At 35.7% G+C, this 24,209-nt stretch overlaps 1 protein-coding gene across 4 annotated transcripts in view; it reads left to right on the top strand.

Annotated features, from left to right (window-relative positions):
* Positions 1-24,209, top strand: part of ATR (ATR serine/threonine kinase) — a 73,880-nt gene that overhangs the window by 41,521 nt on the left and 8,150 nt on the right. For all 4 annotated transcript variants that reach the window (XM_033068509.1, XM_033068510.1, XM_033068508.1 and 1 more), the window contains 30 exons: positions 794-946; positions 1,085-1,277; positions 1,818-2,077; positions 2,475-2,665; positions 2,769-2,869; positions 3,184-3,355; positions 4,003-4,170; positions 4,975-5,169; positions 5,487-5,672; positions 6,110-6,202; positions 7,633-7,763; positions 7,958-8,101; positions 8,947-9,040; positions 9,702-9,827; positions 11,259-11,465; positions 11,664-11,777; positions 12,684-12,799; positions 13,684-13,804; positions 14,657-14,794; positions 15,958-16,165; positions 16,665-16,843; positions 17,693-17,857; positions 18,179-18,270; positions 18,834-18,925; positions 19,301-19,478; positions 20,655-20,831; positions 21,158-21,317; positions 21,748-21,927; positions 23,243-23,385; positions 23,777-23,874. In XM_033068509.1, the coding sequence (XP_032924400.1) occupies positions 794-946; positions 1,085-1,277; positions 1,818-2,077; positions 2,475-2,665; positions 2,769-2,869; positions 3,184-3,355; positions 4,003-4,170; positions 4,975-5,169; positions 5,487-5,672; positions 6,110-6,202; positions 7,633-7,763; positions 7,958-8,101; positions 8,947-9,040; positions 9,702-9,827; positions 11,259-11,465; positions 11,664-11,777; positions 12,684-12,799; positions 13,684-13,804; positions 14,657-14,794; positions 15,958-16,165; positions 16,665-16,843; positions 17,693-17,857; positions 18,179-18,270; positions 18,834-18,925; positions 19,301-19,478; positions 20,655-20,831; positions 21,158-21,317; positions 21,748-21,927; positions 23,243-23,385; positions 23,777-23,874 (4,575 nt within the window). The remainder of the gene's footprint in view (positions 1-793; positions 947-1,084; positions 1,278-1,817; positions 2,078-2,474; positions 2,666-2,768; positions 2,870-3,183; positions 3,356-4,002; positions 4,171-4,974; positions 5,170-5,486; positions 5,673-6,109; positions 6,203-7,632; positions 7,764-7,957; positions 8,102-8,946; positions 9,041-9,701; positions 9,828-11,258; positions 11,466-11,663; positions 11,778-12,683; positions 12,800-13,683; positions 13,805-14,656; positions 14,795-15,957; positions 16,166-16,664; positions 16,844-17,692; positions 17,858-18,178; positions 18,271-18,833; positions 18,926-19,300; positions 19,479-20,654; positions 20,832-21,157; positions 21,318-21,747; positions 21,928-23,242; positions 23,386-23,776; positions 23,875-24,209) is intronic.

Raw genomic sequence — 24,209 nt, 5'->3', positions numbered from 1 at the left:
TAAGAAACCCTTTAAGATGTCTTGTGTTTTGTAAATTAGGAATTAATCTTGTCTGTTTTGGTAGAGGTAGTGAAATTATGAATCTTGTGCTAGTATTCCAACTCTTTTAGAAAAAAGGCTAAATAGAAAAAAGCATTATTTTCTATTTGGAGACCTTCATTTTCATTCCGTTTTGAACATAATTTACTTATTTTTGTCTGTACTTCTGTTGATTTTCATCTGATTGAGAGAATACATGGGGATAGTGAAAATACATAAAAAAAGGAACAAACTTAGCAGTTTTCTTTTAAAGACACACAGGGCAGCATACTTTACTATCTTTGTTCCACTCAACGATTTCAAAGCTTGTGACCAGCTTCAGCAAACATAGCATGTGTGGTACCAAAAATATTGAGTACTTCCATGGTTTTTTAAAGTAACTGCTAGGATGGAGGACAGACTCTGTTACCAAGACTAAAATGTTACTTTGAGTTCAATTTACCAGACACCCCAAAGTCCACCTGAAAGTTTTTGCACAAATCCAGAGATACCAAAGTTATATTCATTCTGCTGCTGATGTGTTACATTCTGGCATCTGTTCAATGAGATTTTTAGGTTATTCTGATTTTGCACTTCATGATTTATTATTGCATGCCTAAAAAGTAGGATATCAACATGTGGGAATAGTGATACTAATCTTTGTTGATAGAAAAAGTGATATTTTGTAGCAAATTAAGAACACAAAATGTTTTATAAACTCCATAGAGCTGAAAAAGTATATTTTTCTTGTTGTTTTGCTGTTTTTTAACCCTAGTGAAAATTCCACTGAGTGATCAGATTCTTCATGACTTATGTGGATTGCTGTCTCTGCCCTGGATTTACAGTCATCTTGATGATTCTGGTTTTAAGCCATCTATTTGGGGGTTTAGTCCTCTAGTTTTGAGTCAAAAAACTACCCAGAGTTTCTGTAAGTATGTTAGAGTATATAAAGCCTAGTTCCACTTTGGAATGATTGTTCTAAAGTAAAATTATTTGCCTTCTTTTTATGATTGATGGTATTAAAAGTTTAAATCAAGTAATTATTTGCTTTGTTTTTTCTCTTTAGCACCCCAAACTCAGTCACACTGTGTGTTCCTTCTGTCTCTCTTTCCAAGAAATATTGATCTGGATTGGAGAAAGTCAGTTTATCATTGGGCATTACAAAGTCACCATGAAATAATTCGGGCTACTTGTGTTAAAGGATTCTCTCTCCTGCTTCATCCTGTGCAGTCTGGCACCGTGATTCCCAGAGCTCTTTTGTATGTATCAATGCAGCTTTTCTGTCTTTGTGCAAGAAGAAAAATGGAAAAATAATAAATGGAGTATAAGAACAAAAGTAAATGTTTGTTTAATATGAAATTTGCTAGATCTTAATTTCAGAAATCATCAGATATCAACAGGATAGGTACACATGATGTCTTACAGAATGGTGTTCACTTACCATGTCAGTATACAATTTCCTTTGCTAACTGAAGACCACAATTTAAATTAGGGAGGGGTAAAGAGATATCTGTCAGTGAAATCTGTGTTGTATTTGTCCATATGTCTCTTAAAATCATTGCAGCTTCTCTGTCCTTTTATGTTAGTCTTCAGTTTCTTCTTCACAGCATGCCAACCTCACCATGCCCAGTGCTACTTCAGACATTGAATAGAACATGAGGGTGGTCTGAAAAGGACAAAGATGATCTAGTGAGACAGATCCTTAAGGTGTCCTGAGTTAGAGAACTCAGACAATGTAGAAAAACAAATTTCTAGGTAAATGATCTGTTAAAATGTTTTCATTTTTGTTTCCATTTCAGAAATCAAATCAAAGATGAGTCTGCCCTAGTCAAGGAGGCTTGTGCTGCTATAGTTGGGAAGTTATCTTGTTGTCTTTCTGGTCCATTCCATGTACAACCTTCCTTAGTAGACTCTGCTATTAAGGATGTTACTCATGATATTTTGTGTAGCAGCCTTACCGTGACTTCTGCTCATGGCAAAACCTCTTCTGTGCAAGCCTGTGTTCTCAAGCCCTTTCTCATTCTCCTTGAGAGCAAAGCACCCAGTTCAGTAAAGCTAGGTATGTTGTTTTACCTTTAGTAACATTTCACACTTCCATCTGTGGTACAGAGTCACTCTTTCTGTACCTTTCCCCATTCCTTTTATTCTGTGTTGGGTTTTTAATAGTTCTGTTGATGTTTGAAGTGTTGTATTTCAATTGACTGCTGACACTTGTCAGTGATATTGTTTTTAAACTACCTTGGCTTAAATTTGGCCTATGGCTATATCTAAAACTGTAATACTTGAAAAGAGCTGAATGTTGAATATCTTCTCTGATTTCACAATATTTTTTTCTTTTGGCTAAAAAAGTAAAGTGTGCTTATGGTTTGTTTGCATCACTCTTTTGGGCACTTTAGTAGATTTTGAAAAAATATTAAAAATATGTTTTCCTTTCCTCCTCCAACCATGCCACCCAGCATTTATAGAAAATATACCTCATCTTTGCAAACATCTGGATTTTAATACTGATGAGTCCAGTGTGAAGACTCTTGTTGGGTCTTTATTAAATCTAATGGAAGATCCAGACAAAGCTGTACGAGTGGCTTTCAGTAGCTGCATAAAGAACATACTAGAATCCTTAGACTCAGAAGAAGGATTCGTAAAAGAGGTAAATTTCATGTTTGTTTTAGGGTTTTGTTCCTAATATACTGTGGTTTTTTCACTAGTGTCAAACACTAACATTAATTTGTTTTTGTTTTACTGTGCACCAGCTGTTTGTTTCGAGGATGAAAGAAGCCTACACAAATGCCAAAATATCAAGAAATAATGAGCTAAAAGATACCTTGATTCTCACAACAGGAGATATTGGAAGGTATTTTTGATAGTATCTTGAAAATTGCCAAGTTGTGTCAGTTTGTGATACAAAGTGCACTTTCTTTAAGTGTAAGATTAAATTTCTTGTTTTGAAGTCATCCTTTCCCGAGTCCATTGCAACTGTGCAGAGCTGTTGATTCCTGTGGAACATTCCACATTTTCTTCTGCCCTGTCATAGGAAGTACAGACAAACCATGCAAATGCAACCATGACTCATTTTACATGATAACGATTGCATGTCCTTATGTCATTTTGTTAATGCAACAATTCAGTTTTCCTTTTTAATCCTTTTTCTTCTGCTTACTTTGTAAGGGCATCCAGAGGAGATTTGGTACCGTTTGCCCTCTTGCATTTGTTGCACTGTTTGTTGTCCAAGTCACCTTCAGTGGCCGGAGCAGCGTACACAGAAATCCGGGCACTGGCAGCAGCCAAGGCTGTCAAACTGCAGGCTTTTTTCAGTCAGTACAAGAAACCAATCTGTCAGGTAAAAAGAGTGTGTGGTTTAGAAAGTGCATGTATTTGGGTTCTTTGTGTATATTTTGAAAATGGAATTCAAGGTCAAAAACTGCAGTATTGCTCAAGGTGAAATCTCTCATAAGGCAAGAATGAAATTATTTTAAAGAAAAAAAAACATTCAGGAAGGAATGGGGAATCTCTGACTTTGTTGTGATCACCTCTCAATAGCGTTGCTTCTCTGTTTTATTCCCTAGAAGCTTCATTCAGAAATAGAGGCTCTTGCATTCTGTAGTACTATTGCTGCAAGACACTTCAAAATTGGAATTGAAGTCACCATTTCACAGGCGTAATTCTGCCATGATTGATTTAGGCTTTTTGTTATATCCATTACCTAGCGACAAAAAGTTCTCTTTAAAAGAAAATTGTCAAAAGCAGACTTATCTAAGTTTGAATATTTTTTAAATAATACAGTATTTAAATCCAGGATTGCAAAGCTGAATGTAACTGCTAAGTGGATAATAATCCAGTTCTGTTGCGAAGTAATAATCATAGATCTATGTGCAATAAATGAGAGATAAAAATAGATGCATAGAAAGAGCAGTGAAACTTTTGTATTTAGTTTTAGGGAGTGAGCAAGGGGAAAATAATACTAAATACTTATTTCTTCCTGCTTAGTTTCTAGTGGAATCACTGCACTCCAGCCAGATGGTGGTGTTGAGTGCTCTGTGCCAGGGCAATGAGCTGCAGAAAGAAACAGCTGCTCACCAGAGAGAAATGGCACTGGACACGTTATCTGAGATTGCCAGTGTGTTTGATTTTCCAGATCTAAATCGCTTTCTCTCAGTAAGTTGGTCAGTCCTTTTGGCATTTTGTGTCTGTGCTTGTGAATTTAAATTTTAATCCACACTTTCTCTTGGGAATGCTGCAACTGAGAGTGGAAATGCAGAGGAACAGTTTTATCAAGGAGTTAGAGGGATGGCTACAGTGCCCAGTAGTAGCCAATTCAAGTATGATGGATAAGGAGCTAAAGTTTAGAATGCTCATTAAGTATATTTATATTAATGATTTAGTCCACTTGGAGGCATCATTTCTAAGGTGTGATTTTTGCATGGTGTCAGCTTTCTTACTTCAAAAGAAGAAAGCCTACCATTCTGTGGATACAGATCTTTTTGATCTGGTTAGAGATCTGTTTTACTGGAATCCTAAGTAGCTTCAGAATCATACCTGTGTTTTGCTTATTGGTAGGTGGGAAGTGTCCGACTGTTAAGTCAGCAGTGTTCTAGCTTAATCATAGACTGAGTGAGTGTTGTGTGTGGGCATGTTGGCTTTTTGGTTTCTTTTGGGGTTTTTTTAAGATTTACTTCTGTGGAGAATCTGGATTGACACAAAAAATGCTAGCTCACTTTTTGTTTACATGTTTCTTGGTATGGATTAGATTAAACAGCTCCTGAATTAGTAATTAGTTCTATCTGCGTTTTTACTAGGTATTTTCATCTTATTAAAGTTTTTCCTTGTTCATACCTATGGTCATAATTATGACCAGATATGTATTGTTGTGCTGACACAAAGGGAACTTAGCCTAACCCTGGGGTTTTGGAGGGTTTATTTGTTTGTTTTTTCCATTAACTGTAGTTCTTAATTTACCAGCGGACCCTGCAAGTTTTGCTTCCTGACCTTGCAGCCAAGGCCAGTCCTGCAGCCTCCACACTTATCAGAACCATAGCAAAGCAACTGAATGTGAACCGAAGAGAGATTTTAATCAATAACTTCAAATACATCTTCTCTCATTTGGTCTGTTCCTGCACCAAGGATGAGCTTGAACGAGCGCTGCATTACCTCAAGGTAAATTGGTGTTTGCTCTGTTACACCTGCAGATTAGGAGCAACAGTTAATGCATAGTGAGCTATCTGCTTTATTTAAATTTATTTAAATTGCAAAGCAGAGGTTGAGAAATTGCATATGAGGAAGTTTTATTCTTATTATTTATAATCACTGCATTGGCTCTGAGCAAGTTCTAAAAAGCTTGGTTTGTATAACATTGAGTCGTTTGAAAACTTTTTCTTTGATTTCTGTAACAAACCAACCAGAGCCAAATGCCTCCTGTCTCTTAGTGTGCCAATTACATTGTGATTAAATGAAGACTTTGTGTTTGACTGTAGAATGAGACTGAGATAGAGCTGGGCAGCTTGCTGAGACAGGACTACCAGGGCTTGCATAACGAATTATTGCTGCGGATCGGGGAGCACTACCAGCAAGTCTTCAATGGTTTGTCCATATTGGCTTCATTTTCCTCTCAGGATGATCCCTATCAGGGGCCTAGGGAAATAACCTCACCAGAACAAATGGTAAGGACATCAAAATATTCACACTCCGTTTTTTCAATAATTTCTTTTTGGCCATTGTGAGAGTGAAGGCAATTTGCTATTCTCTGAACATCACTTATTTCAGGCAAAAAGTGGAAGAAAGGCTGACATTTTCTTTAAAGTGTTTCTGTAACAGAGGGATCCATACCAAGTATGCATAAAACCAAGTCAAAACAAAAAGTACCAGAATAAACCAACAACAGATATAAATCCTAACATCCTACAAAACAACAAAACCCACAGCCTGATAGGGGTGTCTGTCAAGAACACTGATATTTCTTAAATAGCTATGTATTTGGAATTCTTCTCATATGTATTTCAGAATTAGCATTTCATACCTGCTTTTAAATGTCTTAGGCTTTGGAATGTGTTAATTGTAAGATTATTTTGGGGTTTAACTTTTTTTTTCCTCTCCATAGGCTGATTATCTGCAACCTAAATTGCTTGGTATCTTGGCTTTTTTTAACATGCAGTTACTGAGTTCCAGTGTTGGCATTGAGGATAAAAAAATGGTGTGTAAACTTAATTTTGAATATTAAAACAAAAATAAGCAAGGATTGTTTTTAATATTCCAGACTTACTTGTGTGATCACGCAACTGTCATGGGAGTCTCAAAGATACTAGGGTCCCAAAACAATTCTTTAAAACTGATGGTCTCACTATGGGTAGGACTTCTGTGTAAGCTCAAAAGTTCTTGATTTCTTTAATGGTTAGATAGTGTATTATATATTTCAGTCAGACATGGTGTATGCCACAACTCAGTCACCCAGGAATTGCAGGGGAGAAATCCAAGTGTATGATTTTTATTGTGTGAAACAAACACCAGTGGGAGGATGAGGGAGTATGGGAGAAAACTAGAATTACTGCATGGGGTTATATAAGGATGCCAAAGGGTAAAGGTAAAGAAAAAAGATGGAAATCCAAGAGAAGCTGAACTTCATTAGTTTTGGTTCTCACAGAACAGCTCCTTTAAGCTTTGCAGTAGAGAGCATTTAGAGAAATTAGAGCTCACTGCTTGAGACAGTGAAAATTCTGCTGAGGCAATGCTTCTAACCACAAGATTCACCTTTTAGCCTCCTCACACAGGGACTGTAGACGATTTCTGCAGGAAGTTTTCAATACTAGAATGTACATAACCTTGACGTTGATAGACTGCATTTTCTCTGACATTTTTTTGCTTTTCAGATACTCATGTTAAAACATTCTCATTTTCATAGCCTTCTTTCTTCATGCTTTCTGAATTTCTTAATTTGTATAGCATTTCTTTTGCTGCAGCTGCTATTGTTTGTATCTTCCCTTCTGTTTTTTGTTCTTGGTGAGTTTCCCCTTGCATGACCTTTTCTAAGGCTCAGGTTTATTCCTGTGTTACTGATCTGTCATGCTGGACATTTTGCTGCCTTGTTTGGTGTAATGTTACTGTGACTGAGATATCTCCTGCATCTCAGTATTTCTCTTCTGTCTTTCGCTGACAACTAAGCTATTACCTATTCCTGATGCTTGCCAGTCGCCTCTGTGGGCAGTTGTATATCAAGTCTGTTGGAGTTTTCTTGGTTTGGTTTTTCTTTTAAATGCAAGCTTTTTTATTTCCTCTGTATTTCCTAAGCCTTCTCTTTTCAGCTTGGGATATATAGTTAATCATGTCTTATAATAGATATCTATAATCATTAACACCTTTGGTGGCCACAGTTCTTCCCTCATCAGTCTGTTAATAACCTAAATAATCTAGGGTTTTGTTACAATCTTGTCATTACAGATTCTCTTTCACCCCCTTTTTTTTTTTTTACCTAAACCCAAATTCTTTATTAGAACATCAAATTTGATATCTTAAGAGTATGATTTCTTAAGCAAGAGTAGCCTGATTTTAATATGCAAAAAATTAAATTATGACTCTTACATGTTTTCCTCAGTATCTAATACACTAAAATGACTTTCATCTGTCTAGGCTTTAAACAGCCTGAGGTCTTTAATGATACTCATGGGTCCCAAACACGTCAGTTCAGTCAGAGTGAAGATGATGACCACGCTGAGAACAGCGCTGAGATACAAGGATGACTTCCCAGAACTGTGTTGCAGGTGAACTGATGGTGTGACACAAACAGTGACATCCCTGCTATTTCCTGTCCTTTAATACACTGTTTGGTTTTGTTCTGGACAGTGACCTAAACCACAGTGCTGAAATAGCCTAAAGTGCTTCTCATGACTCACCTGAAATGTTTCCTGCAGAGAGGAATCAGTGATTCATTGTTCTGTTGCCTTTTCCTGTTTAGAGCCTGGGATTGCTTTGTTCGAAGTCTGGACCATTCCTACCTCGGCTCCTTGCTCAGCCATGTGATAGTAGTGTTATTGCCCCTGATACATATCCAACCCAAGGAAACCACAGCAATATTCCACTTCCTCATAGTGGAGAACAGGTACTGCACAAAATATTTTCAGTTACATGGTTTAAAACCTGCAACAGGAATGGGGATAACCCTAAATTCAAGTCATTCAGCACTGAGATGAGAAAACTTCTTTTTCTGCTAAATAGTAGTTGTTCTATAAAATTACCCCTTCTCTAAATTGTGTTGAGATCTTGAAATGTAAAAAGTGATAACCTCGTCTGAAAAGGAGTTTTTATATTGTCCTTATAAATATATATGATGCTGTGTCTGAGTTACACCCCCTTCAGACACTGAGCCCTGCCATGTTTTCCTCAGTGTGTTTAATGTGCTGATATGGAAAATTACTTCCCTCTACAGAATAATGATTGCTAACATTTGCTTTAAGCTAAAGAAAAGTGTACTGAATTGGAAATGGGGAGCAAATGAGTTCTTTGTTTTCCTCAATAATTAGAGGTATTATGAAGTGCACAGATTATTATGTTTAGTAAGGTTTCATACATTTCTTTCAACCAACTGAAAATAAAATCAAAATTTAATACAGAATGCTTTAATTCTCATGACAACCTTTTTAAAGATAAGGTTGAGTCATAATTCTTTTTCATCTTACATTTTGTAGCTTAGAAGGATTTTTTTTAGGAATTCTGATTCTTAATATCTTGATTACTTTTGGTGGGTTTTCATTTTTCTTTCATTGTATCATAGCAACACTTTTTACAATAAAAGGTAGTAATAGGAATAATAAGGCTCTTGTAGAAGGCTGTAATAACAATATTGAAAGAGATTTTTTCATTACTTTGTTTTGATGGATTTTAAAGGTTTTTCTGATTCAACTAATATTTGCCATATTCTTTGCAATATTTTTTTATAACTATTAGGGATGTAGTACGAGACTTTCTACATGAGATATATTTTCTACCTGACCTTCCTGAACTAAAAGAAGTTCAGGTTGTCCTTCAGGAATACAGAAAGGTACAACTTCTTTTATTTATTTGCTTGGTTTTATTGCATCAAATGAGTATCTGCCTCCACCACAGAATTGGTTTTGTGTATCACAGGCATAGTTTGAAGCACACTCTGATTCTTGTTTAGCAATGAAATATAGTCATGTTTAACAATCTTATTTCTGTAGCATTTCCTGAACCCTGACTTTTCATCTCTTTTGTGACAGATTATAAGATGAGAAGTCGACAGTTTCAGCTATTGGCATATTCTCTTTACAGGGAGCAAAATTTGTCTCTCTTTAGGAGTACTCTATGGTCCATTTAATTTGCTTGCCCTCAGAATGATTAGATAATAGATGGGAAGTAGACAGTAGATGGGAATTACTATGTGGGAGTGATGCAACAAAAGTAGAAATTAATTTTGATCTTAGACAGACTTTAAGTGAAGCATTTTTTTCTGATATTATAACTTTTATTTACACCATTGTTATATTTACCCAAAAGTAAAATATTGCATCTTTTTTAATAAAACATTTTTAAAAATAGGCAAGAAGACAATCATATATGGATATAGGTGAGAATGTAGGCAAAAAGGCAGTTGTTTCCATGTGTTCTTACTTGTGTTCTTTTAGATGCTGTTTAGTCATATTCCTGTTATACTTTACTTAAACTTCTTTTCTCCTGTTCAGGAATCCTCCAAAAGCACAGACTTGCAGACAGCCTTGCAGCTGTCTATGAGAGCTATTCAGCATGAGAATGTGGATGTTCGGATTCATGCACTTACCAGCCTGAAAGAAACATTGTATAGAAACCAGGTATAGAAAACCTCCTTCAGTAGAACTAAAAATAAACCAAACTAGCAAAAGTCTAAAACTTCTTATTGTTACAAGGTGTTCACTTAAATTGGGTTATTCTCCTCAGTTCACTTAGCTGTTTCTTCAGATAATGGGGAAAATGAATTCCTTTTCATGACACTTCCATGTAGCGGACTTTCAAATCCTTCGGTTTTTGAGGTGCTGATTCAGCAAGGCTTTTTTGTTTTTCCCAACTCAGAGGAAAGATGTATCTAAGAAGTCCATTTCAATTTATTATGTGGGCATATTGTCTGTTTAGGGCATGTATGGCTTTTGCATCAGGAGCCTCATTCATAAAAGCAAGCATATGTGTGTGTGTGTGTGTGTGTGTGTGTGTGTGTGTAATAATGAAAAAATTAAGATGTGTTTGACCACCTCACACCTTTTTTTTTCTCTTCCTTTTTTGCCTTCCACCCTCCAAAATTTGAATCCATCGATCATACCGAAATAAATTTTATAGCCATGTATAAGCTGAAGACACTGCTTTACAATTCTGTGTGATTATTAGCCCAAAGGATATATGTGACCCATTAGAAAAAGTAATAATCTACCCTTACTAGTTTCAAGACTGTGGGACGCTCTTTAGCCGGAAATTAAAAAAAAGTCCAGCTAAAAGAACAAGCAATCATTGTGTATACTTCAGGCCAACCAGTAATTCTTGTGGCTCAGATCAGCAAAATCCTGCCTTGCTGAATCTGAGGTCTAGCAAAATAATTGAGGCAAATCAAACTTAATTAGTTCCACAGCTTATGGAACTATTTGCTCTGTTATTTTGGCTGTGGTTTCAGTTTTCATTAGGCATAACAATGACAAACATTTTGATTTTTTTCTGTATTTGAACTCATTGGGAAACTGAGGAATAAAAGCTGGGCCAAAAGAAAATAAGAAAGGACTCCCAATTAAAATGATGGGCATTGGTCAAAGGACTTGAAACCCTGGGCTTTGTAAGACTTGAGAGTAAAGAAATGTCCAAGAAATGGCAAATAATAAGAATAGAAATGGCAGAAAACCCAGAAGGTAGGACAACAGTTGCATGAGAGAAATTGGGAGGAAGTATTGGAACTCATAAGAAGGGGGATAAATAACTGGAAAAGATAATGTAGAAAAGAAAAGAGGTACTTGGTAAGACAAAAAAAGAAAATTAAGTTAGTAGAGAGGTGCATGATAATGAAATCCAATATTGTCCATGACAGCATTGTTAACTGAGGCCCAAATCCCTCATACATTTGTTTAGTCCTTCGTAGGGGAGAAGCAGATTAGTGCAACTGGACTGTGGTTACAACCTGAAGCCATGGCTAAATGAAATTGGAAGTGAGTTACAGGTCGAAGATTTCCGAGATTATTTACAAATACGGTTGTAGAATAACTCATCTTTATTATTCATCTACCTAGGAAGAATTGATCAAGTATGTCACAGACAGTGAAACCGTGGAGCCAGTCATCTCCCAGCTGGTGACAGTGCTTCTCATTGGCTGCCAGGATGCAAATTCCCAAGCTCGACTGCTCTGTGGAGAATGTTTAGGTGAACTGGGAGCCATAGATCCTGGCAGGCTCGATTTCTCAACAAGTGAAACTCAAGGAAAACACTTCACATTTGTGGTAAGAAGCATTGCTGAAGAGTTTTGTGTAGCATCAGGGATCTTCTGAGGGTCCTTGAAAGGAGGGAACTTCTTATCTCTAAACCCTTTGAAAACCTGGACTTGCTATCTCACCTATAACAGTTCAGAGTTACACCTCCAAGTGATGATTTAAGCTGATACTCTGTTTTAGTAAACTGGTATTCTGTTTGTGATTAAGGCTGGAGTGGAAGATCCAAATTTTGCCTATGGATTGTTAATGGAACTGACCAGAGCTTTCCTTGCTTATGCTGACAATGTTCATGCTCAGGATTCTGCAGCATATGCGATTCAGGTAAGATATGTGGTTAGATCCTACTTTTATTTCACAGATTATTTTCTGTAATATTGAACTTAAAACTGTGCAATGCAAATTTTCATTTTGAAGTATATGTTTAAGTATTTGAAACTTCACCCTGTAACAGGTTTAAATTAGAAAGTACACTTAGTATTCTGGATATTTCTCGAATAACATAGATCTGTTGCTGTCACAGTATTTTAGGAGACTTCTGATGTTTTAGAGGTAACTATTAGTCCGTACATAGGGATTAAGGAGTAATCCTGAGAGTGGCTTAGAATTAGTTCAGGTTGCACTTGCAGAAATGAAAAGCAATATTCCTGAAATGGTTTCTGCTTATACTCTTAAGAAGCAACTGAAAGAGAGCCTACTCTTATTTTCAGGCTCTATCTTTTGTGCTAGTTTTATTTAGCAAATGGGATGTTTTTGGTTTCTTTTTAGTTCTTGATGTTTTTGATCTTTAATATCGTTATGAAAACTTCAAGATAGTTCCTTAGGAAAAAAAATGTGGCCCTATGTAGTCAGCAGGACAAGAATTTTATTAATATATCCACAAGATTGTGCACACAAAAGGAATCAGACTAAATTCTAGTCCTGGTTTATTGGCATATGTGAAGAATACAAGATAATATGGTCCAAGCACCAACTGGAGAATCTGGGGAATCAGTAGTTGAAATCAAAACTGCCTAGTAACAGGGGATTAACTGTGTTGGTTGACAATTTTGCAGTTATGATTCCTGAATTAAGCATTCCATAACTTCTCTCTCATTACTTATTGTAGAAGCATTCAGGTTGGAAAGATCATATCATATACATGGGGTTTTGGTCATATGCACGGGGTTTTGTATGGTGATAATCAAAATTCTCAGTGCTAACTTGGTGATGCAAACCATGCCTTTTCAGGAGTTACTGTCCATCTATGACTGTAGAGAGACAAACACTGACTGCCCTGGCTCCAGGCTTTGGAGGAGGTTTCCTGAGCATGTGCAGGAGATCTTGGAACCTCACTTAAACACACGGTATATGACAACTTAAGGAACAGCTTTTCATAACAGATCTAGTTTGGTTTTTTTTCTCCAGGCTGGTATTAATCTCATATGGTTTTGTGACTGTCACTCTTCTGGGAAGAGTGAAATATATATATATATACACAAAGTTGAAATAAGGTCTTTCTACTAAAAGCTGAATTAGCATGTACTCGAATGTAATTCTCTCTAAATCAAACAAGCAAAACTTGGAGCTCATACTTTGCCCAGGTCTGCCTGTTTGTCCCTAGATCAGTGACTTATATGATGTTTTGAAGCTTTTGTTTGTTTTCTTTCCCCTCTACTCAAATCTATTAACACTCTATTACTCCTGCCTTCTATAGAAGTAGGAGGAACTCACTCAGTTTTAATTTTACTTTCTTCACATTATTTTTATCGTTAATTCAACAAAATTAAACTTCAAATTATGTTGGTGCCTTAACTTGAAATAATCAATGTTTCCCTGCTATTTCCTCATAGTCATGCTCACCATGCTCAATAAGCTTTACCTTTTTAGAAAACAGACTTTTTTGCCTTTCTCGACTTTTGTGTATGCTGTGGGTTTTTCCTGTCAAGAACATAATACTCAAATATTAATCAAACTCCAATTCTTAAAGCTGATTACAAATAGCACTTTAAAATATACTTTCAAATAACCTAACAAGTTATGAGAATTTTTATGTCATATTTCATCTTAAGAAGCTCTAGAATAAAAGATGTTTACTACTGAAAGTGGGGGTTTTAATTCTGTTTTTAAAGATACAGAAGACAGAACTTAATACTGTTCCAGTGAGGGAATTTCATAGCTAACATTGTGCTATTGTTTACTGTATTAAATTAAAAGTTAGTTTCATTAAATGGATATTTCAAAATTACAGGTACAAGAGTTACCAGAAGGCTGTAAACTGGTCTAAGGTGAAGAAGCCAATTTACTTAAGCAAATTAGGTGTTAATTTTGCAGATTGGTCAGCAACATGGGCGGGTTATCTTATAACAAAGGTAAGAAAATAAATCTTTCTGTAATGCTCTTTGCAAGACAGCAAGACTCTTTGAACCTCATTTCAGTTTCTGCAGGTCAGGGTTGGATGGGAGAATATGTCTGTTTGCTACAGGCCTCTTACAGGACTTTCCTGCTTCTTCAGCAGGGTACTGCACTCCCCTTCCCCAGCACTGGTTCTTGGTGAGGCTTCACAGGCAGTGTCAAAGCTAAAAATCAAGGAAACTTGCCTTTTGTTCAGACGCTCTTTGTGAAACCGTAGGCACTGACAAATGCTTATGAAAGTACCTGAAATGCTTCTGGATTTACCTTATCAGTTTTGGAAAGATTTCTCTGTAGCTCCACAGTCCCAGCACATGAAAAGTACTTGTATCTTCTTTTTCTTTTCCCTTTCCAATATCTAAGTGACCCACCAAAAATGGAAGGGAATCGACTTACAATGGCTCAGTAACTACACTGTCCTCTTTCAGACAGAGAAGAGGTGAATGTCTTCATAATATCCTACTTTCTGCAGGCTTTTAAGGGCAGAAGAGAGGCTGAGTGTAGTGGTAGGCTCTCAGCCTTAAGGTTTTTCTATGGCTAGTGCAAGTTCAAAATAGTGTAAAACACATGGAGAAGTGGAAATGTAAGCAGTGCTTACCTGTCTTTTTGTGCTATCAGTAACATGTAATAGCAGCTGCCATCTGGCATCCCTGTTGCAGATTTAAGTCTGATGAACCTTCTGTAGGAGACTGTAGGAGTTCATTATTTGATGGACTAGAATTTGTGTTCATCAGCAGAAGGAAATCTGTTGATTGTTCATGTATTTGCACTTTTGTAATGATGCTTTTCCTGGAAATAATATTTTATTATAGGTGCGACATGATCTTGCCAGAAAAGTTTTTGATTGCTGCAGTATTATGATGAAAAATGACTATAAAGTGACAATTTATTTGCTTCCACACATCCTTGTCTATGTTTTGTTGGGGTGCAGTCAAGAGGATCAACAAGAGGTGAGATTTTTAAGATAGTAGTGTTTTTCGCAGGAATGGTCAGGAGCTGTTCTTCGTAAGAGCTGCTCAGCTCCGTAGGCTGATAATGAATAAATTGTTCAGGTGTTAAACTCCTTTTTGTGTATTAATAATATAAATAATAGTATAAATTTTCTGACAGGGTTTTGAATATACTCATAGGAGTTTGTGTTGGAATGGCTTTTCTGCAGATTTCCATCAATTGGGCCTAGGATGAGATACTATGTGGTTAATTATGACTGCAGTAACATCAACAACTGGAGTGGTACAAAGAGGAAATGTGCAACAAAAACAGCCAGTAAATTGAACTTGTGTAATTGCAAGAATTCAGACTCATAATTTTTTCCTCTCCTTTGCATACAATTACAGTTTCAGTGGATAAACTATTCAGCTGCCAGATCCATGTGGAGCAGGATTTGTAGATGTGTTGTAGGAAAGCAGGGGTGGGGGAGAAGTCATCCTGCTTTCCTTCCGTTTGCTTGGGTTGTCAGTGCAAGTGCCCAAGTGCTGCTACTTTTACTGGGAGCAGCACATGCATGTACAGAGAGATGCAAGTTTGCAAGGACTCTTTGTAAAGCATGTCCTGGGTGAAACAAAGGAGTCAGAAGATACTGGAAAGTATAACTTACAGTCCATTAATTTGAAATTTCACAGTTAAAATATCTGCGTTTAAATATTGTGGGTGTGCAGAGGAGTGTGATGATTTCTGTGAGCAAGTACATCCACAATAAGCATCTGTTATTTGTGTTGACTCATATTTTATAGACTAAAGCAAACAGAAGCAGATATTTTGTCATGATATTTACTTAAACAGAAGCAAAAAAGTAGATCTGAAATCTCATAACCAGTACATAACTGTATTCATACCAAATCTTGAAGTATTGTATTTGTAGAAGAGGTGCAGTAGCATTTGTTGTGTCTTGAAACGTCAAGACTTTCTCCCTGTAGTGAATCCCTTGACAACAGCTGCTGTTTGGTTTGCCATTTCTTCCTTTTTATGTGGCACAATAGATCATGAAAATAATCTCCAAATTATTAAAATATACACTTAAAATATCTAGTATTTTAGTTTGACTTTTGTCTTAATTACTGTTTCCTGCTATTTTGTTGTGGGTGTGGCACTTGTGTCTTTTATCTTTGTGCAGGTTTACATGGAGATCATGGCTGTTCTGAAACACGATGACCAGTCCAGCAGGAGACTTGAGGACAGTGCATCTGATCTGAGCCAGCTGAGCACACAGACAGTGTTCTCCATGCTGGATCATCTCACTCAGTGGGCGAGACATAAGTTTCAAACACTCATTGCTGAGAAAAATACTGGCAAGTCTAGCAAAGACAGAAGTGATCTAAAAAGTGAGGAATGCTTATTTTATTTTAACTGGCATTTACATTGTTCAAAGAAGTATTTTTTTCATGTTTGCAGCTTCACAGTATGACCATTTACAAATACTGTACTAGTATAATATGTAATCATATTGTGATTTCTACCCCTTTCACCCCAAATGGATTGTCCTGAATACCTGTTGCAAGAAATACAGATAGGAAATTTGAATGAAGAAATGTTAATTTCCTGATAGTTTTCTAAACATTCAGTTTAACTGAATATAATATTATATTACATTTTATATATTATGTACAATATATAGTATTCTGTGCTGTCTTGCAAGATGTAGAAAGTTCACTGGAATTGTTTTAAATTAATTATTGTTGACAGAAGAGAAAACCATGTTTTTTAATTAGTACAGTTATCTCACTAAATTGTTAAATGAGTTAATTGAATTTTGATGCATAAGATATTCTTATAAATGAAACCTCAATTCACAAACTTTTTAATACGTCTTTTTTTCAATAGCATCAAGTGAAGACTATGGAGAATATCAAAATGTGACACGTTTTCTAGATCTCATTCCCCAGGACACGCTGGCTGTGGCCTCCTTTCGTTCCAAGGCTTACACAAGGGCTGTGATGCACTTTGAATCATTTATAACAGAGAAGAAACAAAATATTCAGGAACATCTTGGATTTCTTCAGGTTCTGAAGTTCTTTTTGGTTTTTATCTTCTATTTTAAGATGAAAATGTGTATGATGAATAAAGTTTGGTCAAATTCTCTGTCATGGGAAGAAGAAAAGATTTATTTGGGCACTTGTTGAATATAAATGTTTAGTCATCTGTGTTTCAGCAATATTTTGTAGGTTCTCTTGCTTGGCATGCTTTTTATATGAAAAGGAATTAATGGCTTTCTATTGTATAACAAAAGATTGTAAATTCCTGAAAATAAATGTTGACAGTATAACATTTATTGCTTTGAAATTGGCTCTGTACCTTTTGCCAGAAAATACAGCCAACTATAATAACAACAGCAAAAAAATGTGCCAAAATACATTTCAAGAAATTCCAAGTGGCCTATTCGAAAGTAGGAAAAGAACCAATGCTAAAGGTGTTCCAAATTATAGAAAATCTTTTTAAGAAGTATTTTAACCTGTGGGATGATCCTGTTTGTGGTTGCCTATGGTTTGTATTCCTGTGGCATTTCAAATTTGAAAAAACTTAGTATGTTGCTTTTTCACCAAAAGTAATCATCTTTATGCTATCATGTAATAATAGGATATTTATTTTGCTCTTTGTACAGATGATTTCAGGTAACTTTATGTGATATGCTATCAATAGTATGAGATCATAAATATTACTGTATACTAAGCAGAAGTAGGGCTCAACTTTGAAGAAGCCTGGCAAATCTGACATCTTCCATGAAAATTTATCGCCAGTGAGTTCTACAGAATAGTGTGTACTCCATGTTCATGCAGTTCTCTGATTCTGCAAGTTATCTATAAAATAACTGCTTGCTTTTAATGGCCATGTCCAATTCTGTTTGAATATAGAAATTGTATGCTGCTATGCACGAGCCAGATGGAGTGGCTGGGGTGAGCGCCATTCGGAAGGCAGAGCCATCTCTCAAAGAACAAATCCTTGAACATGAAAGTATTGGCTTGTTAAGAGATGCAACAGCCTGCTATGATAGGGCTATCCAACTGGAACCTGATCAGGTAACTTTTTTTTTCTTTTTTAATAAATATTATTATTTTTAATCTTAGCTCACAGAAAAAAACCTTCTTCAGAATACTGAAATAAAATAAGAATCTAAGTGTTTGTTGTGCCGGTTGCTAAATAATTATTGCTGTTGGAAGTGGCCTATGAACTGAAACAAATCTCTTACTGGATTTTTTGAATAATCATTTATCTCATGTTGCAATTAGATATGCCTTTTTATATTCACAAAGCACACAAATGAACATATTTCTTTCTTCAGATTGCCATGAATTTCAATAATGTGTATGTGGGGTTTTGGTTTTTTTTCCTCTTTCTAGATAATTCACTATCATGGTGCAGTGAAGTCCATGTTAGGCCTTGGTCAGTTATCTGCTGTAATAACTCAGGTCAATGGAGTGCTTGCAAACAGGTACTGTAAGCATCTAAGACACAGTTCATTTCAATAATATGAAGCTCTGGTATAAATCTCTCTCAGTAGCCATTTCTGCTCATTATCAAACATTTGATTCGTTCAATTAAACAATCGAATTAGTAACGTGAAGCTAGAAAACTTTGACTGCTTTATCTATAAATTATTTACTTCAAGAAGTTCAGAAATTTTCGTAGTTCCTGTCTTCACTGTGAACACTGTTGGTATATGCTTTAATTTCTTAGATAGAATTTTTGCATTGTTTCCCATGTCACTGATTCCATTTGTATTTTGTAGTCTAATAGGCTGATGGATTACAAGCCGACAGTTGTTGATGTGTACCACAAAAGTTAAATACACTCTTCAGAGGTTGCATCTGTGGGATGCAACTCTTATTTGTTATCAGCGCATGTCCTTTGGTTTTACTGACTTTCTTTAGAAGGAAGCTTATCTTGCCTATTTTCAAGTAATTTTATGTAAAGAACACTTGCTAATATAATGTAGTATTAATATGCTGAGAGGAGGCAGCGCAAAATTGTATTGCCTTTGTTTTCTTTTAATAGGTCTGAATGGATTTCTGAATTGAACACTTACAGAGTGGAAGCAGCCTGGAAACTATCACAATGGGATTTACTGGAAAATTATTTGGCTTCAGGTAAGTTATCATAACATAGAAGTATTAATACTTCGTTGCATTTCTGAACAATTGTATGTTTTAGTTTAATCATCTTGAATCTAGGGGCAGCTATTGTCATTTGGTTTGGATTTTACTGGTAGGAAGGTTGGTTCTAACTGTGTTCTGGATTTTGTAACTGTATTTGATTGTATAGTCTTTGAGCAGAAGTGTCCAGTGCATGTATCTTTTAAGTCTGTTTGGCTGGGCGGCTTGTGGAGTTAAATTATACCGTGTTACCAACATGCAAGTACTTAGTTCTGAGAAAAAGTTGTTTTTCCAGTAGTATATTAAAACAAATTAGCATGTTCAGGTTAAGCTGCTTAAAGAAGCATAATTTTCCTTTTCTCCCCAAAGATGTGAAGTCCACTACTTGGAGTGTCAGACTGGGACATTTATTATTATCAGCCAAGAAGAAAAATGAAGCAGCTTTTTATGAGACCCTCAAGGTTGTTCGAGCAGAACAAATTGTGCCCCTTTCAGCAGCAAGCTTTGAAAGAGGATCTTATCAGCGAGGATATGAACACATTATCAGGTTTCTCATTTTCATGTCACTATTGTTACATTCAGAAATCATGTAATCAAGTATGCAGCAGCAAGAATTTTGCATTTCTACAGTAAATGCTACATTTTTGTCACCTTTTTTTTATATTCATCCCATTGAAAACCTTTGATTAATTAGGAATTTCTCTTTGTCTTCCATGGAAAACATTTACAATAAAACTATGTGGTATGGTCTTTCCAAATCAGCTAGCAAGCAAATGTAAACATCAGGTAATAAAAACCAGCAATGAGTTCCATGCATGAAGTAGTACAAATAGGCCAGTAACTCCATTAACTTAAAAGCATTGCTTTTCATTTGTATGGAGGCTGAAAAAGCACTCCCTTTTTTATCAAGGAAGAATTAAACCTCATCCCTTTTTTCTTTATTAATAAACTTTTAATTTGGCTTCAGTAGACTAAAAAGTGAGTAGCCTTTTTGAATAAAAAGACTTAATACTTCCTCTGCACTGTAAATGCATCCTTATGGCAAGATACTGGCTGAAGCCAGCTGAAGTACATGTTTTAGTTACTTCTCCATTCTATCTTCTGTTGGTAATTTCTGCAGTGTTGGAGAAATGAAGTTTGGGTATTGAGAAAGAAGGGTTTCAAAGTAGTTTCTTTTAGCCACTGATCCAGGCTATTTGGAAGCCTTTCAAGGATCACTTTTTCTCTGTCAGATGTACCCACTATATTTGCACCCAATCTTCTCTGCCAGTGAGAAGTGGGGCATTTACAACCACTCAGCTTTCCATCTTTACAGTGACAGATAGTAACAGTAATGGTATTTTTAAATAAATAAATAACTTCACTTTAAGTAAAAGTATATTGCTTTTAAAATGATATTTGTTGAAAATGTCAGACTTTCTGAAGAATTGTTCCTGAAAGTAATGGATAGAAATACTCTTTCTAAAGATTGACTTCCTCTCTGAGTGATCTACACTGTCTCGCTGTTCAGCACTTTGGCAAAGGAATATTGATGAAAAAATTATTCAGTTTATAAATCCTTGATTTTGTGTGCTTGCTTTTGCTGCAATTTTGCTTTTTAGAATAAATCCTACTGTGTGACATTACTTACAGGGCCAGCTTTTAAAAAGAAAATTGCAAAGACTTTGTAAAATTTGCATGTGTCTCAAACAGCAATCAATTCTCACCAATTTTGTTAACACAGGTTACATATGCTGTGTGAGTTGGAACACAGTATTGGGCCAATGTTTCAGCAACCAGATGGTGACCACAATAGAGATTCCCTGAACTGGTGTGCTCGTATTGAAATGACCCAAAATTCTTACAGAGCAAAAGAACCCATTTTAGCGCTGAGAAGGGCTTTGCTTAGTCTCAGTAAAAGGTAAGGGCATGACTGTTCCTTGTCTGTGCTGTATTGTCAGTAATACTCTGGGTTTCCATATGTGTGTTAGAAGAGAGAAGATAAAAGTCTGGGAATTTGTTGTAGACAGAAGTAGTCCTCCAATATTATGTACCTCCAAAATAAGGAGAAGTGGTGTCTAAAGGAAAGAGAAGAAGAAACAGGGAAAAGATGTATTTTTTCCTAGTTCTAAATGGAAAAAAGTTGAAACAAATGTATTAAAGTAGTTTTAAATTGTTGTTATGTAGTCTATGACTTCTAACATTCAAAATAGAAATGTTTCATTTTCTGCAAAAATGTCCCTGCAGCCAGGATTACAGTGAGCTTGTTGGTCAGTGTTGGCTCCAGAGTGCCAGAGTTGCAAGGAAAGCTGGGCATCACCAGACTGCCTATAATGCTCTGCTGAATGCTGGGGAATCAACGCTCTCAGAACTTTATGTAGAAAGAGCAAAGTGGCTCTGGTCCAAGGTAAGGAAAACAAAAACAGAATTTCATTTCCTGCATGCAGGAAAATGATATTTTTAGTTTTCTTCAAGAAAGAAAAGGCACACAATCAGCACATTTAAAGTAAGATATGTCTGCTGGGACTATCAACACATTGCAGCTGATCCTCCAGGTGCTGGTCAGCCCTGTTCTATGTCCACTGACCTTCCTCGCAATTTAAATTATCTTAATAATTTAATGTTTCCTTTTAACTAATAGCAGTAGGCAGCAAACATAGCAGAAATTATTGTGATACACCTAAAGATACAACAATGCTGAGATAATGACAAAACACAAGAAGCATTTGCAATATTCAGTTACCACAGCCAGCATGGCCTAGAATAACAACTCTAAGAGCAAAATTTTGCATCTCTCTTATTTAAAGTGTATAAAATGTTTTCTGTCTTTCCTTTAGGGTGAAGTTCATGAAGCACTAATTGTTCTCCAGAAGGGGGTTGAGTTATGCTTCCCTGAAAATAAAGCACCCTCCAATAGCAAAAATCAGCTCATCCATGGTCGGGCAATGCTGCTAGTGGGCAGATTTATGGAAGAAACTGCTAACTTTGAAAGCAATGCAGTTATGAAAAAATATAAGGTAATCTGGAATACTACTGTTAACAAAGCAGGAGCTTTCAGTAATAAGGTATTCCTTAAGTAAGCTGTTGTTCTGCTCCTGATGATGTCAACCAAGTATAACATAAATGGGATTAAATAATGCATTGATGTGTAGGAGGGAAGCAGTTCTTGTAAAGATTTACCTGTCTTAACCAGGTTTAATGTAACACATCAGTACAGGGAAGACTACAGTTCATACAATTATTTTAAAATAAACAAGTTACAGAAGCATGGCTTTTTTCTCATGCTTGCACAGATTAGAATTCCTCACTAAAACATGGACTACTCTAAATACACAGAGTTGACTTGGTGATCCATTGCACTACTCTTCAGTGTTATTTCTCTCTCTGGTAGTGACTTGTAACTGTGATTTAAATGTGCTTCCAGTCTCTGAAGAATTAGGACAAGGGACAACTGGTATGGTCTTCTTAACACAGCAGTGCATGGTTCATCTTGTGATGCCTGTGAAATACTTTTTGGCATTGATTAATATTGCCTCCTGAAAGAGTAGATGTTTATGCTGTTAAAGATGTTTATGCTTCCTTAAAAGCAGCATGTCTCCTGTCCAAGTTTTAGCATTTGATACAGTTAATAGTTACTGGTGTCTTACTAAATAACATACTTCTGTCAAAGTCATTTAGAGAAAAATGTAAATGTATCAAATCAAATGAAGGTAGAAATAATGGAAACAAATTAAATTCCAGCAAATTCTATGAAAACACTAACACTCGGTACTCTCTGCTAAGTATTGGCACAGGAAAGAAACCAGTGTTACTAGAGAAGGGATGTACCTCTCACCAATTATTTCTTTTCTAATACATGTCACACAGTTTTTTTGTTTTCTTTGAAACATCATGATTTAGAAAGGAAACAGAAATGTGAAAAATATGGAATCATAGATTCATTAAGGACAGAAAAATCATTGAGTCCAGCTGTTAACATCATGCTGTTTCACTTTTCAAAAAGCTCTAAGAAAATCAGTACTGAGTTATTAGGATCAGGAACCTGATTTTAATCAATCAGGTTCAGGAATCCCATATCATTCTGTCTTGAATTGTCTGTCTCCAAAACAAAAAGGTATTTTAAAAACAGACTTCTAGTTTGTAGAGGCAATTATCTTGAGGCAAAAATAGAATTTTTGGAGTTAGAGGGTTAATAATTAACAATTTTTTTGCATGTACTCAGCACTACATAACTAATACAAGTTTCTTGTTTCTTGAGAATATTTTTAAAAATTTTTTATTTTAGGTTAGCATTCTCTCGGAAGTAATTATCTCATTTTTATTTTGTTGCAGGATGTTACAGTTTTCTTGCCAGAATGGGAAGATGGACATTTTTACCTTGCCAAATACTATGATAAATTAATGCCGATGGTAACTGACAACAAGATGGAAAAACAAGGAGATCTGATTAGATACATAGTTCATCACTTTGGGAGGTTAGAGGGGAACATTGCTTACTTTCTATAAAAGGATGACAATTATGCTGGGAACAAAACATTTATGTAGGAATATAGTGTCTTTCACCAATTCAGACTGACTCCAATTTTTATGCACTATTGTAAAACAAAATGCTATATTTGTTTTCATACATAATTAATTTTATTTCTGACTGAGCAATTGTGTCTTTTGTCAGACAGTTGATTATTTAATCTGTGGTTTTGAGTAATAAAAACAAACCCTTTGTTTATTTTTGGTTGTTGCAAATGCATTACAATGCTGAAATAAATTTCTAAAGTTAGAATGGAATATTAAACAAATGAGATGTAAAATTTGTATTACTTCTAATGAACATCATTAACATACTTTGATTTAAACATGTAATCACAGGTCTCTACAGTATGGAAACCAATTCATCTATCAGTCAATGCCAAGAATGCTGTCTTTATGGCTGGACTTTGGAGCAAAAGCATATGAATGTGATAAAGGTAGAACATTTTTTCCCAGTACATAGTTCCCATGTCATTCTTTTGAAAAGATGATTGAAAGACAGTGAAGTATATTTACAATTCTTTGTTTAGATTTATTGCCTGAGGTTATATAGAAACAAGAAAGTACTACTATTCTTGTAAAATACAGGATGTTACTATGCAGGGGAATATTAATTATTTTAATTTATACTCCAGATTTTTTTCACATATATAATGAGACAGCATTGTTCCTTGGGTAACTGAAGTCATTAGATTCAGGGAAAATCCTTGCATGCCCCTGATCACCACTTTTAAGGTGTCTCATGAGTGATAAGTAGTAGTTTCGTGTGCAC

Source organism: Catharus ustulatus, chromosome 10, assembly GCF_009819885.2.
Source record: "Catharus ustulatus isolate bCatUst1 chromosome 10, bCatUst1.pri.v2, whole genome shotgun sequence".
Taxonomy (NCBI): Eukaryota; Metazoa; Chordata; class Aves; order Passeriformes; family Turdidae; genus Catharus; species Catharus ustulatus.
This window is presented reverse-complemented; position numbering and strand designations above follow the sequence as displayed.